This window comes from Lissotriton vulgaris, chromosome 2_1 (assembly GCF_964263255.1).
Source record: "Lissotriton vulgaris chromosome 2_1, aLisVul1.2, whole genome shotgun sequence".
In the NCBI taxonomy this organism is placed as follows: Eukaryota; Metazoa; Chordata; class Amphibia; order Caudata; family Salamandridae; genus Lissotriton; species Lissotriton vulgaris.
The window spans coordinates 474,076,533-474,095,018 of record NC_141687.1 but is presented as its reverse complement, the minus strand read 5'-3'; the positions used below and the strand labels follow the sequence as shown (position 1 = coordinate 474,095,018).

General features: G+C 42.5%; 1 protein-coding gene across 2 annotated transcripts in view; it reads right to left on the bottom strand.

The window, feature by feature from the left end:
* Positions 1-4,199: 4,199 nt before the first annotated feature.
* Positions 4,200-18,486, bottom strand: part of NABP1 (nucleic acid binding protein 1) — a 34,692-nt gene continuing 20,405 nt past the window's right edge. For both annotated transcript variants that reach the window (XM_086955391.1, XM_086955392.1), the window contains 3 exons: positions 11,831-11,912; positions 9,457-9,499; positions 4,200-5,726 (listed from right to left, as the gene is read on the bottom strand). In XM_086955391.1, coding sequence (XP_086811517.1) covers positions 5,545-5,726; positions 9,457-9,499; positions 11,831-11,912 — 307 coding nt within the window. In that variant the 3' untranslated portion in view covers positions 4,200-5,544. The remainder of the gene's footprint in view (positions 5,727-9,456; positions 9,500-11,830; positions 11,913-18,486) is intronic.

Here is an 18,486-nt window from a genome sequence, read left to right as displayed (position 1 = left end):
GCAAGAAACTTGCAGCCTCTGCTCACCAACATGGGCTGGCTCCACACATTTCTCTTTCAGTCTGGGTGCTCGGACCAAGGGTTCTGTTTCCCTCTAAGCTTAGTAATGTCTGTGCAATGAAGGGGTTCACAGTCACCGAGTTGCTGCTGCCAATCTAGGGTATTCATGGGTCCAAACCCACTTTCTCCTCTTCCCCAACCTCACCTCTCCTCTATCTTCTCGAAGGAACTGAAATAGTCTGCTTCCTGGCAGAAGAGTCTGGTCTGCTGGTTTACGCTCGACTTTGCTCTGTGGGCGGAGGAGCTTTGGGGTGGCCTTCTTCCAGTGATGGGTGTAGCTGATGTAGAGTGGGTGAAGATACTTTGGACACCATAGAGAAGTCCCGCAGAAGTGAGTGAGCTCTCAAGACAAAGCGAGTGAAGAAGGGTTGGGGCAAAGCTCTTTTGGATTCATATTCAAATCTTGCATAATTTCGGATAACAGACTGAGTGTGAAAAGCTTCATTAGGGGATAACTGAGGAAGAAGCTGGAAGCAAGGTAGAGATCTTTTGAGAACTTTGGTTGCTGCTCCCTGTGTGGATTATTCTGCTAGACTTCAGCGACTGTGTTCTCAATTAAATCCAAAACAATTAGAGTGAGAGGCCACCATGAAAAAATACCAATTATCCCAGGGAAACTTGGGAAAGCCGCTTTACCTGGTGCTTTCTCCCTCCTTCCTCTTAGCCTGCACCCAATTTGGAGGCTATGCTCATGAAAAACAGATCACACTCCAGGTACCAATTGGGGTGTCTACAGGTTCCACCCGCAGCATACCAATAATGTTCAAACTTCGGAATACAACTCATTCTCCTTTTCGCAGATGTGCCCATCTTTGATGTTCATTCTTATCTTGTCCAACAAGATGCACTGTGCTATCTGATCATTGTGTGTAATTGATAGGAACAGTTGCCTGCACTTCTGGAAGGAAGAGTTCACCAACACACTACATGCTTCCAATTGGTATGGAATTGGCCCAAGTTAGCAGAATAATGGTCAAAGGTTATTGACAGATGATCCCAACACTCTTCAATTTTGATAACATTGTTGTTGTTAATAAAACAAAAAGGAAGTTTGTACAGTTCATATGACACCTTGCAAAACAGTATATTGCAATGGGTACAGCACTCTGAGCCCCATGATAGAAAACAAAATGGTTACTTAACTGTATGAGCAGTTTTGCAGCTTGAAGAATGTTTTGGAATCACATGCTGTGCAGTACCTCCACAATCTCGTGGTTGGGTCTCATCTTTTTTTTTTTGGAGTGGGGGTGTCACATTGTACCATTTAGTGCATGCCATTGCAGCCTAGAAGCTCCTGTGCGTAGTTGTCCTCTATAGATTATATTTTTCTTTTCTTGGCAACTTGACTTGCTGTTGTGGCTTCTTTTTTACTTGTTAAACCTTCCCCTTCTTGTCCTTTTGCTCTTTTTGTTTGCATGTTCATCTTGCACCTCAATTCTTGGGGGTTGGGTGGGTTGTATGTGAATCCAGAAAATTCTTCAAGTTGCATAATTTCTCCTGTAGGAAACCATGCCCTTTTGCAGCATGCACCTTTCTGGATTCACATGTGTATTATTTTCTAGCAATATCCTTGTTCACCCATGCAAATTAGGTTTAAATGTTCTCGAGCAGGAATAAAAGAGTTTTTGTACATTCTCTCCCACTTGTGACTCCTTATTTATTTAAGCATAAACACAGTAGGGTTTGGTGAACATAAGCAACAATACCCATGTGGCTGCCATACATATGGCACTGCTCTCCATGCCATTGGAGTCAAGCTGTCCTGGCTGATGAGGGTTGAAAGCCCGAAACACGTCCTAGGATGCTGGTTTCCAGTCCAGGGAGGGCCTGGCAGTTTGGGATGGACTGTTCCCATTGTGTGCAGGGTCAAGACTGATTTGCATATGCATGGCTCCAAATTGAAAAGTCATGCTGAGCAAAATAAATTATGGATTTAGGTCCAGATCCATGTACTGGGGTGAATGAATGACATCGTTCTGCATTCTGTCCACCAATTGTTCTTTTTGCATACATATGTCACTTAGCAGGACATTTGCTAGGAAGCCAAGTTGCTCCCTTCTTTCTTGTGGAGAGTGCTCTCGGACTTGTCTCCATTAGGACTGTGTACTATACAGCTTGCAATAGTGCTCTTAATTACCAGCGAGCACTTCATTTAGGGCCATATGTATCAAGCTATTTAGCAATCGCAAAGGCCGAAATTCTGCGAATTTCGGCCTTTGCGAATGCTAAATACCTAAATGGTATGTATGAAACATTTTTGCATCAAAATAAGGAATCGCAAAAATTGCTATTCCTTATTTTGCGATTGCACTTAAGGAATCGCAAATTTTGCGATTCCTTAAATGCAATGTATCAAAGAAAAAAAATCCAAAAAAATGCCATTAAGGAATCGCAAATTACCACCAACTTCTAGTTGGTGGTAAGTTGCGAATTCTTTTAATGATGCCATTTTCAAACAAACCAAAGGTGCCATATGACGCCCATACATGCCCTTAGGGAATGTATGTGTGCCATATGCCCCCAAATGTATTTTTCAGGGGTGCAGCAGGGGTGTTCTTGAGACACGCATGCACCCTTGAAAAAATTCCTAATTTGCGATTAGCTAATTGCTAATCGCAAATTGCCACTCATTCCTATGGGCCTCCTGGCCCATAGAAATGAATGGGTAATTTGTGATTAGCATTTTGCTAATCGCAAATTAGGAATGGTAAGGAATCGCTATAAAAAAGCTATTTTGTACATACATACAGTTTTGCGAATTCCAAATAGCGATTCCTTAAAATTCGCTATTTGGAATTCGCAAAACATAACTATGATACATATGGCCCTTGTGTATTTGTAGGTAGGGTTCTGGGTTGTTAATGCCTGCAATTTTCTTACCCTGAGCAATGAAGTAACTGTGATTCAGAATGTTGCTTTTAGGGTTAAAACTAGAGTTCTGTCGTGTTTAGTGGTTCAAAATGTTCCTATATGAACTATGTCAGGGCCAGGTTGAGGTTCCATGTGGGGGTTGTCTAGGGCAGGGCCATCCTTTTTGCTCATTCCAGAAACTGAATAATTACTGCTGAAGTGAAGAAACTTCACCTTAAATGTCCTCTTGTATGGGCCACCATTAAATTTTAATGGTGTATATCAAATTTACATCTGGTAAATGCCTAAGTTATTTGATTACAGCAGTATCCTGCATTTTTTCCAGCTGATTATTTTTGCAACATAGTATTTCACCCCCCCCCCCCCCCCCCCCCAAAAAAAAAAGACCTGCTTTGGGGGGTTTCTTTTTCCCCAAAAGAATTGCAACTTTGAAGTATGGCTCTGTCATGTTTGATGGAGATGTATGGCAACGTTACAATATGATGGCAGTTTCTTTCAACGGTTTAAAGGGCAATTGGACCATGCCAGGTAACATAGTAATTTACCCAGTCTCCCTTCCCCTTCCCCCCGCCCCAATATTTCAGACCCAACCACTAGATGGCGGAAAAATATACAGCATGTAAATCCCGCTGTAAAACTAGATTCATGATGTAGCCAAACACACCTTGGCAAAAAAAAAAGCGCAAGAATAGATTAGAATCTGCAAAGGCTATGTACAACGCTAACAAGGAACCAGACTTATCCACCAGATGAAAGATCCACACACACCTGATGTGCCACAGGCTTATGTAGGAATTAAACAAGAAATGGCAGGTCACTGTCCGATGTTAAGTAGATTGTTACACGATTGGGTATAAGGTTTTTCACACTCATGTTTGGGTTTGTCTGATTAAAGAAAAATCTGTATACAAGAACACTCCACTCCTTTCTTGTAGTTTTCAAAAATGCTTTTTAAAAAAAAAGTCCTTACATGGCCTCTCCTATATTGTATACTCTACTTACCCTCCCCCCCCCCCCAGAGGTCATTGTTCAATACAGAATGTTCATGCAGTGCACAAAGTGATGATACTAGTGTACACTGCAACAATTTCCGTACATTGTGAATGTTGCACCAAAATTCTACTCCCAAATTAGGTTGAGCGCATATTAAACTACAGCTACTTATTTATATGTCACCTGCTTTAAAAGATAAATACCCAAACTTCAAAATAAGAAATCAGTGTTACAAGATTTGACTTTCAGAAATAGATTCATCTTCAAATGGACGCATTTTTGTTTTTTTGCCGATTTTGACACGGTTTATTGTTTAGTGAAATTAACATCTAAAAGGTGTTGCATCTTCTCTGCTGTAAAAGGTGGTGTATGTACATTGAAAATTATCCATTTGCTCCCCAAATATGTATACACAAGGAATACACATTTTAGATACCTAGGCATTCTAAATGTTCCCACTAATTGCAATGTGGTTGACATCAACAGTTTTATCACATCATTGATTTCACTGGATACTTTGTTCTTTCCTTTTTCCCAAACTGTCTTTAGATCAATTGAAGACATGGTGCTACCTGGCGTCTTTTCCCCTGATGACTACCCGAGGAATTTGCTACATCCTGTGGGTTGGAACATTGCCCACTTCAGGTTTGCACAAACTTTCTGACCACATATGGAGAACTTACCATAATGTGCTGGTTATCTGGGGCCTACTTACCTTACAATGTTGACTTGTTTTTGCGCTCCAGTACTGCTCATTGCGATGCAGTACCCAACAACATAATTAAATATAAAAACTATCTGTGTTGGTTAACTTCACAGCTACATTGAATATAAGCGATTCATTGCCTTGACTATTTACAGATACAAGTACACTTTTGACGACCAGAAATAAACTAACCAAAATAAGTTATTTGTTTGGACACATTCTTTAGCTGTACTAAACTGAAGTGTGGAGACCTTTCAAGCATGAACAATTTGAAAGGCAATGCGTATTGCAAACTAACTCCGCCACTGTATTCACAATGTGTATCAAATCTTAGAAGCAAAGAAGAACATCACAGACTATTAATATCACGTCACTATGATACCAACTGGTGAATTAAAAGGCTGAGAAATGTTTGAAGGCAACAGCTTGGTGAAAGGCAGCATTTGAATATTCAATAGTGCAATTTTTATTTAAGAATTGAGCATTTAAATCAATGAAAAACTGAAATTGTCAAACTGCGCCAAAAAATAAAGCAGAGTCAGAAACCACGCCAATGTGGTGCAAGTTAATTCCAAATTGCAACCCCTTCTAGCAGGTTGTTCTGATACAGAAAAGTATAATTAATTAAATAGGGTTGCAAGAATAGCCACGTAGTGTGGAAAGACTTTAGCAGGTTTAGACTTTACAGTTAGTGCACAACAAAAGTCCAAAACGTACATTAAGTATAGGTTATCAAGATTTAACCTAGGCATTCATAAAAAAACCAATTAAATAAATCACACAGCAGAACAGCCCTGTGGTCATAGTTCCGAAAAAAAAAAATCAATATGGATAAATCCTCCATTAACAAAAGAAAGTGCCGTAATTGTTAGCAAAGGCCAGATGTTATCAATTGCAAAAAAGAATACTGCTAAATCATCTTTTTGATGTTCTACGCTGGTCCCTCCCATTACTGAAGGCAGGTACAAAGGGGTGATTATGATTTGAAGATCCATTGGTCAGTCCTCGTCCACGGGCTCTACCACCACCGTATGAGGGGATGGGACCATTTGATAAAGTTGATCCACCAGATGCAAGGCCAGTTTGTGAACCATTTCCTGAAAAATAAAAAAAGTTTGGCTGATGTGAATTAATGAAGTCAAAAGGTGGCTATCCGACAATGTGGATCCTTTTAGCACTTTGATAGACAATTCAGGTAACTGAAAATGGCTAAACCACATCACTGTTTGATTAAATAGGTAGCGCACATTAAGTCAACACTTCTCTCCCGCCCCTTTAGCAAGAGACAATAGCTGACACTTACATGGTCCACCATGAGGAATTTAATGACAGACTCCAAAAGCCCAAGCATAAAAAGGCTTTCAAGTAGGTGATACATTTGCCCAAAGAGTGGCTCTAATCCCACTGGAGAAGACATCAAGATGACAATCTTTTTCAAGCATTTTGCTGACGGTTGAACAAGATTTCCCATAGTTCATTAATCGAGAATGCCTGGTCAACATCGATCAGACAGCAGTACTGGTAGTGTTAATTGGAAGCAAAGAGTTTCACTGAAGTGAAGATAGAGGGCCCTTAAAAAAAGTCCTTAACAGGTAAAGAGGCCTTTTATTTTCAAACAAAGCTAATTATATGGAGTTTCACACCAATTAATTTTGTACATATTCAAATTGATGTTAAGTCACATACTAGAAACAAATTCCAATTATCTAAACACACACATAATATTAATAAACAATGAATTGTCCATTTAGTAAAGGAATTGATTCACCCTACAATCCAAACTTGCCTTACAAGAGGAGGATAAAAGCTTGCATCCTATGACTAGGTGTCAGCAAATTGGACTGCTTGCAGACTAGGTGGATTTAGAGGAACCTCTGTTGTGCCGCCACCTGCACCCACACCCACACCCACTCCCACTCCCACCCCACCCCACAATTATCAGCACCTCCCCAAACCACAGGGCAATCCAATTGAGGAATGAAGGACAATGCCTCATTTTGAATGATCACCCCACCCTTTCACACACCCCCATTTGTTTTTGTACTGATGCTGCTCGTTTTTTAACTGAACATGGGCTCTACTAACCAGGCTCCAGTGCATGTGATCCGACCCCTAAAATGTGCTGAAATTGGCTACACTCCCAGTTGGCATATTTAGCTAACCTACAAGTCCCAGGTATATGGTACCAAAGTGTACCTGTGGATCGCAAGTTAAATGTTAGAAGTGGACTGCAGAATCCATAGCAACACCCACTACAGTGGCATTGCGGCCATGGCTGCAGCCCCACCATTGTAGCCTGGCTCTGCAGTTCAAGGACAGCAATTTCCACGTGTAAAAATAACCCCTTTTGACAGGCCTAAACATTGCTTTTAAATATTAATAAATTACTTCCAAATAGGACGTAGAATGCATAAGGCTGGTTGCAAGGCATATGGAAGTAGGAGACGTAAAAGGTTCAAGTTAAACACAGTCTTACAGTGAAAAATACCTCAAAGGCTATTTTTACTTTTGCAGGGTTGGCTTTTTCATAGGAACACATTGGTTTACAAAATTATATGTAATGGCATATTGGCTAGGGAACACCTACAAATTTCATATTTTAAGAAAGTTACCTTTTTTTTTTATAAAGTTGCCTTTCCTCCAGAGGTATATTTGCTTGAGCTTCAACTGTCACCTGGAAAGAGGCTAGCCCCGTTGATGAGTTGCGAAAACTGCTCAGCGAGCAGAACAAAGACCTTGGGTCTAGGGAGGTGTTCCATTAGATTGACAGGATGACAATCTGGGCTGTGCCCAGGAACCGAATTGACAAAGAGCCCTACCCTATCACAGGTAAATGTTAGCTAACATCTGAGCAGGGCCCTTCTTTGATCCTCTAGGACAGCACGTCCCAATCCCAGTGGGAGAGCAGCTGCCCTCCAGAAGTGGTGACTGGTGGGGAGAAATCACTCACTTCCCTGGCCACACCTCTGGGGTGGGAACACAGGCTCTACACAAGGTGAAAAGGGTTTCACCACCTTGGATTTGGGCAGAGAGGAGCCCTGCAGTAAGGTACACAGGAACTGCTACAAAAGTGGATAGTAATCCCTAGAAATGTCTTCCCTATTGGCTAGGGAGAGGCCAGGAACTATACTCCTCCCACATGCTAATGCCAGGCATAAATGTGGCACCACTTGGTACCCTCTTCAAAACACTACTGGAGCAGAACACCACCCCCTGAAGTTGGGATCTGTGTAAGGATCTGAAAGGGTGATCCTGCTCACACTCGTACCCATGTGAAAGTAGACTCCAAGACTCACTTGGCTTAACTTCTCCTGATAAGTTATAGGGACACAAGCTTCTAGAAGTCCTTTTCCTGAGGAGTCCAGCTGACTAATTCCAACAAGACCTGCCCTGGACCCTGCTGTTGACTTCTGCTGGAGTGAGTCTTGACCCTCAGGTGCTGTTCCGGCGGTCCTGGGTCCCTTGCTGGTGTCAAAAGGTACTTCTGCCACGATCCAGAAAAACCTGGTATTAGAAACGTTTTCGCTCCAAAGGGCACATGAGAACCAGAACAAACCTCCCAAGTTAAATAGATGACCATCCATTGCCTCTGGGCCAAAGACGCAGGTTTTTCTCATTCAGCTATTCTGCAGCAGAAAAATATTTTTCAGAGGAACGGATTGGAAAGGATATTTGGCCTTCTGGGTCCCTGTTCTGCTGCAGCTTGCAGCCTTCCCCCACTGGAAGGATCAATGCTCTAAAAAAACAAAAGCGACTAAGTCTGAATGTAGAAATCTTCTTGGGTCGAACACACCAAAAAGGTTTGTCCGGCTGGGGACCTTCTGATGGTGTTAATTTTTAATTCCTCCCACTCTGGTGAAGCTGCTGACTTCTGGCAGGAAAGCTCAGAGCCTTGTCCAACTGCTATTCGACCTCCTGGAGCCCTTCTCAGCCTCGCCTGTTGCCTTGCCAAGCTAAGGATTTTTGACTACCATTTCAGAGACTTAGTCAGAAGGCAAAACATGATCGGTCAAACCTGGTTTCTATATCAGACCCACACTCAGTCAGCCTTAAATCACACCTCGATACTAGTCAAAGAAAACCAGAGGACTGCAATTTGTATTATTCTTTAGTGAAAACTTTAAAAGCTCATCTCTGGATTTTTGTGATTTTGTTCATTAAATTATTCTCTTTAATTTAATGAACAAAATCTTCCCGCTTTATAAAAATGATTGATTCTAAATTATTCTCTTTTCTCAAATAGAAGTGGTACTTTTGTATTGTTGACTTTTATAGTTTCAGTAATTCTGAATGCAGTAGACATTTTATTAAGTGAAGCCTGTCTGTTCTGTGCCATAGCTACCGGGGTTGAGCTCTGGTTTAAAAATCACTGAAGCCTTTACTGGAGCTAAGAATGAATAAATCATGAGAATGACAGTATCTGAGAAGGACTTCCATCCATGCCAAACGATCCACTCTTACAAGGCCCACAGCCTGAGCCAGGATATTCCTCTGCAGACCTACTACTCTTTGTGGATACTGTGGCGCTTCCATCAGTGCTGCTGTGTGCTTTAAAGCAGGTTCAACAGTTATGCTTTCACAACTAAACGTAAGGCAAATTACAATTTGAATGGACAAATTACAAACCACCACAGACATTACCAATTTGCAGAGACAATGTAGATTCCCTTTTCAATCAACCCACTTTCTGGTAATTTCCCACTCAGTTTGACTCTACATCAAAATTATACTGTAACTGAACAATTTACATTATATACTTTTACAGAGTTGAGCAAAATGTTCATAATGACCCACTGCCATAAAACCAGTGTATCTTCCAAAACATACCAGTGCTTTTGGGTGGAGAATTATTTCCCTGTTCAGCTTGGCCCTTAAGAAGACAGAAAGTAATAAAAACCAGTGAGTATTACACGCATCTATACATTAGTGTAAAATAATGTACATGAAGTATTTTATGTTTGCAAATGTTAACACTGCAGTAGTGTTACTTTGGTAAGAACTACTTGCTCTGTAAGTGTTGATGGGATTAATAATTTGCAATCTATGGAACAAGATCCCCCACAAGTGTTTGTAATGGCCGTGTATTTGCTCGCAATAAAGGAGGCCCCAAATTTGCAAAGCCAATATTTCCTGGTAAGATTAGAAACCACAAAAAAAACTGCCACACAGTCTATGGACCGTATCTATTCAATATAGAGATATAATGCTTGAGCAAGTTGGGCAATTGCCCAGGGCCTCCGTCTCCTCTCTGCCCATCTCTACATGAGTTTCTCTCACTTTGTTCAGTGGCATCTTAAGGATTTCTGGGGACCCTGGAAGAAATTTCAAACGTTTGTGTGAACCCGGTTTCGGAAAGTTTGTTTGGTATGAAGGGTGCTTCAATTTGCATAAAATGGGCAGAAAAATTACAAACATGGGCCCCTAAAATATGTCTTGCCCAGGGCTCGAAAAATCCTTAAGACAACACTGGTTCAGGGTTGAAGGAATGTCAAACCCTTTACATGGTTCCATCAAATCAAGATAAAATACATTTATTCCAACAAGAGCCCCGACTGTCTTGCAGGGCAAACAGTTCAGTGATCCAATAAGTAGCACAAAACTGTTTCATACTGTGGAACAATTGTATGGATACAATTTAGAGGTTCCTGCCCATTTATAGAAAATGCACCAGTCTTCTAGTAGATTTATGCTACCTTACAGAAGTGAAATTCAAGATGTATTTCACCGCCCAAGAGTAGCAGCACTACACAGACATCAGTGAAAGGATTAGGAGATGGCATCTCAGGGCAATCCTAACAGAAGAGTAGCCACATAAGTGGCAATATGTTCCACTATAAGGGCCCTCACCTCCTGAGACAGCTCCACTCTAGGGGAGGCAAGCCACTCATGTGGAATCTAAAAATGAAAGCGAGTGCTAACCTCAGAGATAGGGGACCAATACAATAAACACTCCAGCGAGGAAGGCACCCAAGAACTGACTTACGGATTTAGCTGGATGAATTTGATGGTGGCTTCCAAAGGGAGTCATAATAAAATGTACAGCTTGCCAAACAATCTTATTAGATAAAAGATCCAGTGGAGAGACCTCAAATGCTTTAGGAGAGCAGCAGATACTGTGCTACTTTCCAAACAAATAATGGAGCCAGGCAAAGTCTATCAGGGCAGAGGGGGTGTGCAATCAACAAAACAGAGCCTGTTGAAACAGTTTCACAAGTATGTTGAGTGTGGTGGAGCACTGTATATTCAGGCTCAGCACGGACCTCAGTTTTCAGACATCCAAATTGTTAGAGGACCAATATAAAGCTAGAGAAGAGAGACTAAGACCGAGAGGCCAAGAAGAATTTAAAGCTTTGACTGGATCAGCTGCCAGACCTCCACCTGCGCTCCTAGGAGGGGGATTCATAGCCAAGGTAGTGAGCAAATTGGTTGTGCGACTGATCCATCTAGGATTAGAAAAGCCAAGTTCAGGATGAGAAGGGGCTATTCCGAGGTGTACAAAAGGACATTAGGAGGAAACCCTGTGACACCTCACTAATGCCCTATGACAAGAAATAGTATAAAAAGAACCAAGGAGTGCCCCTTCCAGAAACGTGAGAAATGCTGCCGACATTATTTGACTTAACTACACTTAAGGTGAAGAGCTCAGATTAGGGGGGGGGATGAGGGGGGGGGGGGGGGGGGGGGGGAATAGGCAGAACTCAAAACCACAGACCTGCACAAAGCAAACCTTTCTAGGCAGCCTTGGTGGTCTGCAACCGCCGCTTTCGGCAGCAAGCTATTAAAGAAAAAGAAAACTTAGGGATCCTACACATTTCCACCAGTTAAGCGCTGATGTCCACATTCCATCAAGTTTCTGGTTGAATAAAATGGCTTAGATACTCAAGTGTCAAAATAACGTGTTAGTACACATTTAAAGCGGCTTTCACTTAGTGATTGGTAAGCATCCAAACCATGGACCAAGCAAAGCCACTCATCTGTGTAGAGGCCATATCTTTTTAGTCATTGTGCACACTCATCTCCCACCTAAACACGATAAGCAGAAGGCATGCTCCAGGACGCTCAACCACACCGCTAGCGGCTAAATGCTACAGTAGTTGACCAAACTCTACTTGATAACTAGCCAGTTAAAACAGTCGCGCTTTTTGGTACTTGAACAACTCTTTAATCAGACCAAAAGAAATATGCATACAATGTTACTTACAGTTTTGCCTTGCCGGGAATTAGTCACATAATCTGGGTTAAATTCACTGAAGTTTGGAACTTCAGAGTACACCATGCAAAACCTGAAGTTTGAGAAAACGCATTAGAAAAAGTGACAAACCAAGAGAAAATGTTAAAAAAAATTATTTCTCATCTGAAAAGGTGGGGGGGGGGCACTGAAAGCTCAAGCCAAATGCCTGGCTCAGTTAGCTGGCCTCGAGGCCAAAACAAGTTTATGTGGCTTCAGCCTACCACTTATGCTATGAAGACCAACATTAACTTTTGATGGAAAACGGGAAAGAGCAAGGGTCATCTAGTGGCTAAACTGCACAATGTGAAAACAAAGCCTTGGAATGATCTCGGCTTTGCCACTCGACCAAACTGTGTGATCCCAGACAATATTTTATTTCACAGTGCCTAGTTATAATTAATTTTACACATGAGATCACCTTAAAACATGTGGCTTCGGGGTGTGCACTTTACAAAATTCTTTAATAGGCTATGTCACTCCATGTTTAATAAGCATTTAGGTCACATAAGAGGTGGCAATTTACACACTAATTGGCATTCACATCTGTTACACCAGCACCTTGTACCCTCAGCTCTTATCTGCTTCCCCATCTTGATATATATTCACAAACTGTTTGAAAATAAAGTGCAGGGACAGTTTTCTGGATCAGTTCATACTCTAATTTACTGGCCAACATGTTTTGTGATTGGATCTCTTGGAGTCCACAAACGTTCATGAGATAATCACTAAAAACACAAGATTCATCTCCATGGCAACGTAATCGTACACATCAAAATTGATCTACATGGTTTTTCATTTATAGAATTAAAATATCATGATATTTTTTTTAATTCTTTGGTCTCTTGCATTTAATGCCATTCATGAATCCTAAATTCTCTCAAGAAAAATAATTTGCTCACTCTTATGTTGTATTCAAGACCAGTGTATCTTGTCTTTAGTGATGTACTCATTCATCAAAAATTAATTGAGTCACATTCTACTTCACAACCGCATCATTGTTGACCAAATGTGTAAATCACTCAGATAACCATTGTGTAAAATTGGGTTTCTGGTTGGCAGAGGTATACATCCTGTCAAAGTAGGAACCACAATCCTAGCCAGGTTAAGTCACAGCACACCCTAAATTATCCTATGCTCACCCTCAGGTAGCCTGGTACAGAGCAGGCAGGCTTAACTTGAGAGGCAACGTGTAAAGTATTTTTGCAACACTTCAAACATACAGTGAAAACACCACGAAAAGACTCCAAACCAGGTTAGAAAAGTAAACAATTTTTTTAATACAAGACAACAACAACAAATATACAGCAAGTAGAAGTCAAGATACGAATTGTTAAAGAATAAATGTAAAATAGCGCTTACGAAAAAAATAAGTGCTTAAACGGGTTATCTGTTGCGTTGGACTAGGGCAAAGTCAAAAGTTTAGGCTGTCCGTGATTGACTAAGGGCCGGATACAGAGACCCACTTGGGCCCGCTGAACACAAAGTACCTTGATCTATGTTGCATTAGACAAGGATGCGAAATGCAGCAGAGGTGATGCGTTGTATCAAGCCATGCAGTGGATGGGATGTGCCGATTTTCTCAACACAACTGCAGTGATGCGTCAGTTCAAGTGTGAGGCACTGGTTCCAAATGCGACGCATGGCTGCTTTTCACACAGTAGCCAATGCGTCAATTCCAAAGGCACTGCGCTGGTTCCGAAGGCGATGCATTGCCCACTCCACGCAGTGAAGAGGATGCACTCATTTCGACTTACACAAAGGCAAAGATGGCCAGTTCTGATAACTATGCATGGGTTTTGACTGAATTAGCACTTAATACCCACTTCCAAGGGATCAGGACTAAGTTGGCAGCCCTCGGCAGGGCAATATTTGCCACAAGCAAAGTCCAGGTGCTGTAGCAGGATGAGTTGAAGTCTGAGGTCTCAGACTTCAAACAGGAGGCAAGCCAGCAAACCACTGGCAACACTGTGGGTTCACGCGATGCAGGTCCAGACTTTCGTACCCAGGCAGGAGAACAGAGCAAGAGTGCAGCAGAGCAAGAGTGCAGCAAAGCAGCAGTCCAACAGAGTGGCGGCCCTTTCAGCAGCCCTTCTCAAAGTTGTCACAGGTCCAGAAGTGTACTAAAGTCATGGTGCAAGAGATCCAGCACTTGTACCCATTTGTGCCTTTGAGGTGGGGGGAGCCTTCAAAGAAACCTCTGATCAGAACAGAGGTCTTCCTGTCCTGCCCTGGCTCCAGACTCGTTACAGGGGTTATTTAGCCCTTTGTGTGAGAACAGGACACAGCCTATTCAGGTGGGGGAGGCTGTGGCCAGCTCCTCCCTCATCTCCCGGGAAGGACCTTAAAGACACCTCAGCTTCATTTATGTGGGGCTGTCTAGAGTGAATACATAAAGTCCAGCTGTCACCCAACCCAGACTGAACAGGCACCAAAATGGCTAGTAAGTAAATGTCAATGTTCTTTTTAAATGTGGCATTTCCTAACCTGCAAGTTAAAATCCAACATCAGCATAAGTTGCAGTCTAAAATCGTGAAGCCCAGTGACAAACTTGAAGTCTCTACGCAATTGGAAATTACACAAGAGACATAATAAAGTAATCAAAACATTATCCTGTGGGGGAGATAGGCCTTGCAGTAGTGAAAAATGAAATCAGGAGTTTCACGAACAAGGAATGTAAAACTTAAAACATGTTCTGCCTTTTAAGTACATTACACTCTGCCTTGTTAGTAAGATAGGGCCTAACTTAAGAGTGGACTTCTACGTATAAAAAAGTATGGTTTAAGCCTCGCAAGAGGGTTATCTTGCGATGTAATAGTGACATGGTAAAACAGCACATGCAGGGTCTGCAATGGCAGGACAGAGCCATGGTTCGGAGGCTACGTAAGTAGGTGATATAACGAGTCCTGCAGGCCCACTAATTGCATTTAATTTACAGGCCCTGTGCACATTTAGTGCATGTTAGTAGGGACCAATAGGCAAATTAAATATGCCAATTGGGGATAAGCCAATGTTATGTCAAGGGGAGAGAGCACAAGCACATTTGCACAGTCAGGTCTAACCTATTGGATTTAAACACAGTTTTAAAAGTTTTAAAGGAAAGTGGGAAAAAAAAAGTCACTGCAACTCCCTAAGCAAGCTGTGTTTGCAGTCCGGGTAGAAATAGGGTAGCAACGGGTGGAAATAGGGTAGCAACACTTTAAAAGATCAGCTGAACTATGCCTAACCTAACAGCTGCAGCATTGAGCACTCATAACATAACTTCTTTGCCAGCACCCAATGATGGAGAGCAGAGTTGGACGGAAATTTAGACTTAAAAAGTGGGTTTACTGTAAGAGGCCAGACCAAGCTACAATTCAACCACCATCTCAATATTTCAGCACACATGCAGCTTCCCACCACAGCTGCATTTTCCTGTTCATCCAAGACACTCAACAAATCTTTTCAAATTTATCCTGAAGAGGTTGTGGACTAACGTTTGACATTGAAACTGTTTTAGGTACCATGGACTAGAGATGGAGGTTAGGAACTCCATGAACACTACAATTATCCGCTAACAGTTTCAATGTGAGGAGGATTCACTGCATTATGGACAAAAATAAGTTTCATAACACTTAAGGCAACAGATATAACCGTTTCATACCTCTTCATACTGCCGTCTGCCCTTTCCATGTGTTCTAAAATAAGTGTCTCCCTTACTAAATTTAATGATCGTCAATTTACTCATCTCTGAAAAATAGAAGGCTGAGTTGGCCATACCAAGAATCAATTTGGTGTCACTTGCAGATCACAAGGGCTCAGTTGCGAGTGTTTAGCTCACTGACAAATCTTCCAGGCACCCATCATGATGGGCAGGACTATAACAGAGTTCATTAAATGTCTGTTGTGAATTTTCTATCTCAGTGGCTTGGTTTAGAATCATGGAATACTTCATTTAAGCCAGACACAAACCTTTTCAAAGCAATCTTACAGTACACTACGCTTTGCCCATGAATTTCAAACTGGATAAGCAACTAATTCCACAACATCGCATTAACAATCTTAAATGTCAGCAAACTGCTCCAAGGCATTAAACTGTTCATACCCATCTCTGACTTCAAACAAGTCGCACAGGTCCTAGTTGTGTAGAGTTTCAGACTACGGCAATGCTTTACTAGAGGAAATTTCTAGTGGCAATTTCCAAAAAACAGCTGGCTCCCCTCATAGTAGCCCAACATGCAGCCACATGACGTGCCATTGGTGCCAAACAATTTGACCATATGTTCTCCATTCTAGGTATGCACCATATCCAAGCATGAACTACAATTCTAGTCAGGGTAAGTCACAAAACTTGATGCGAGGAGCAGAGAAGGAGATTGTTGATCCTATGGATGCAGGCGATGAGTCAGTTCCGATCTATGTGGTCGATGGAGGATATGTCAAAGAACCCCATTACAATGCACCGTTAAGTTGCACAGACAGTAGTCATCGAGCTGCACAGTTTGTCAAGGCCATGTCATCGAGCGGCAACCTTGAAGTGTGAGTGGGAGGTTCTGATCAGAACAAAGTCATGAATGCACATATTTTGATGGATCAGCACAGCTGAAATCACCTTTCAAGGGCCCAGGACTGGTTTGCCATCACTCGGCAGATAAGAGCTCAGATGGTAGAGTCCAGGTGCTGTTTTAAGTTTGAAGGAAGTCTTTGAAGGCCTCGAGACCAGAGAGCAAGCAGGCCCTTTGAGTCACTTCGGGTTCAAGAGATGGATCGGTCCAGTCCTTGTACTCCACAAGCAGCAGGGCAGCACAGAAAATCAGTTCTTCCAAAGCAGCAGTCAAGCAGAGAGGTAATCCTTGTAGCACATCAGACTTTACTCCTGGCAGAGTCCTTCACAGTTCCAGTAGTGTACTGTCTTGGTAGGCTCTGAGCCCCAGTACCTCTACCCAGTTGTGCCTATGAAGTGGGAGTGACTTCAAAGAAAGGTCTTTGAAGTGTACAGAGGGCATTTCTTTTCAGCCCTGGCGCCAGACAATCAGTAGGGGGTTATTTGGGAAACAGGACACTGCATATTCAAGTGTCTGCTCCCCCCTCTATTCCTGCCCAGGAAGAGCCATCAGAAGGCACTCACCTAGTATTCCTGTGTTTGTAGCGGTCTCAAGGTAAGCACAAAGGATAGCTTCCATAAATGAGTGGATCTAGGATGTCACATTTGGACTCCTGCAATTAACTACATTCTGGGAATTGATGGCATCAGCATCCAGGCCTAGGGACATTTGGGGGGCCTTTCGAGGTGTAGGCCCTGTTAGAAATGGGATCTCTGGTTGGCTTAGGCTTGCGCCAAAGCCAAGCAGAGACCACCACTCTAGTCAGGGAAAGGGAGTTACATGCCAAAGATAAACCCAGCACACCCCCTTGGTAGCTTGGCACAAGCCTCGCCCCTGCACTCTTCTCACACCAGGAATGACCATGGACACATATCCCACATGCATTCCTATGGGAGGGCAGGCCAATCTCACCACACGCACTCAGATTACGCACGCACTTTACACTGGGACACAGTTGTTTTTGGCTTCTGCGCACGTTAACACTAAAATCAGGTCACATTTAAAAGCAAAAAGTTTAGGGGTGAACCTGCCAAAAGGGCCAAGTCCCACAGGCCCGCACTGGACAGTATGAGGTGGAGGGATCTACAGGGGATCCTGGAGATTCGTAGGTGTGGCATTGTAATATGAGGAGTATCATACACTAGTTCAGCTTTAATACAAGTAGGATCAGTGGGTCCTGTCTTGACTGATTTTCCTTAGGCCTATTGGAATCTATTTTGTAACCTTTTGTTTGACCTCTGCTGTATAATTGCTCATCACAAGGATTTATTTTTGTTTCATTCCATACAGGTGGAGCAGTACACTTGATTTATTATAAGTGTAACATGATGGTATGCACATGGATGGACAATGATGGACTGTACGCAACTGCCTTTTTGTAATGTTTGTCATCTTATTAAAATGCCAAAGAAATAAAGTAAATAAGTAAATCATTACTATTCCAAAAACATGATGCAGCCACTCTATTCTGATCAGGAATTAGAGCTTTCTAGAGTTCAGAGCTTTTAAGGAATTCCCAATGATAGCCTATAAAAGCCTATGAAAGGAGTAAGCCTCACAATATTGAAAAACAAATTAAGCAGTTCGTCACTACCAGGACATGCAAAACTTGACAGTACATGTCCTACCTTTTAGTTACAAATCACCCTGCCCTATCAGCTACCTAGGGCCTACCTTAGGGGAAGAGAAGTGGTGCAGCAGCCAGGGTGGCGAACTCCATAACTGGGGGCGGGGGGGGGGGGGGGACGGACAGGGGAGGGGGGCTCACAGTTTCAATCCCCGGGCAGCAGGTTAGACTGTGCAATAGCTTGCTTAATATTCCCGACGGCCCCAGCACCAGGACACCTCGCCTGAAGTAGCTGCCCGATGTACAAATGCTATTATTATGGTTTAAAGCTTGGCCAACGGTTTTAAAGGCCATGTTGAAATGGCAGTAAACTGCACACACAAGCCCTGCACTGGAAGGCAGAGACCGGTTTGAAAAGCTACTTGTGTGGGTGGACCAAACCGTGCTGCAAGACAATTGAAAACAGGAGTGCAAAGAAC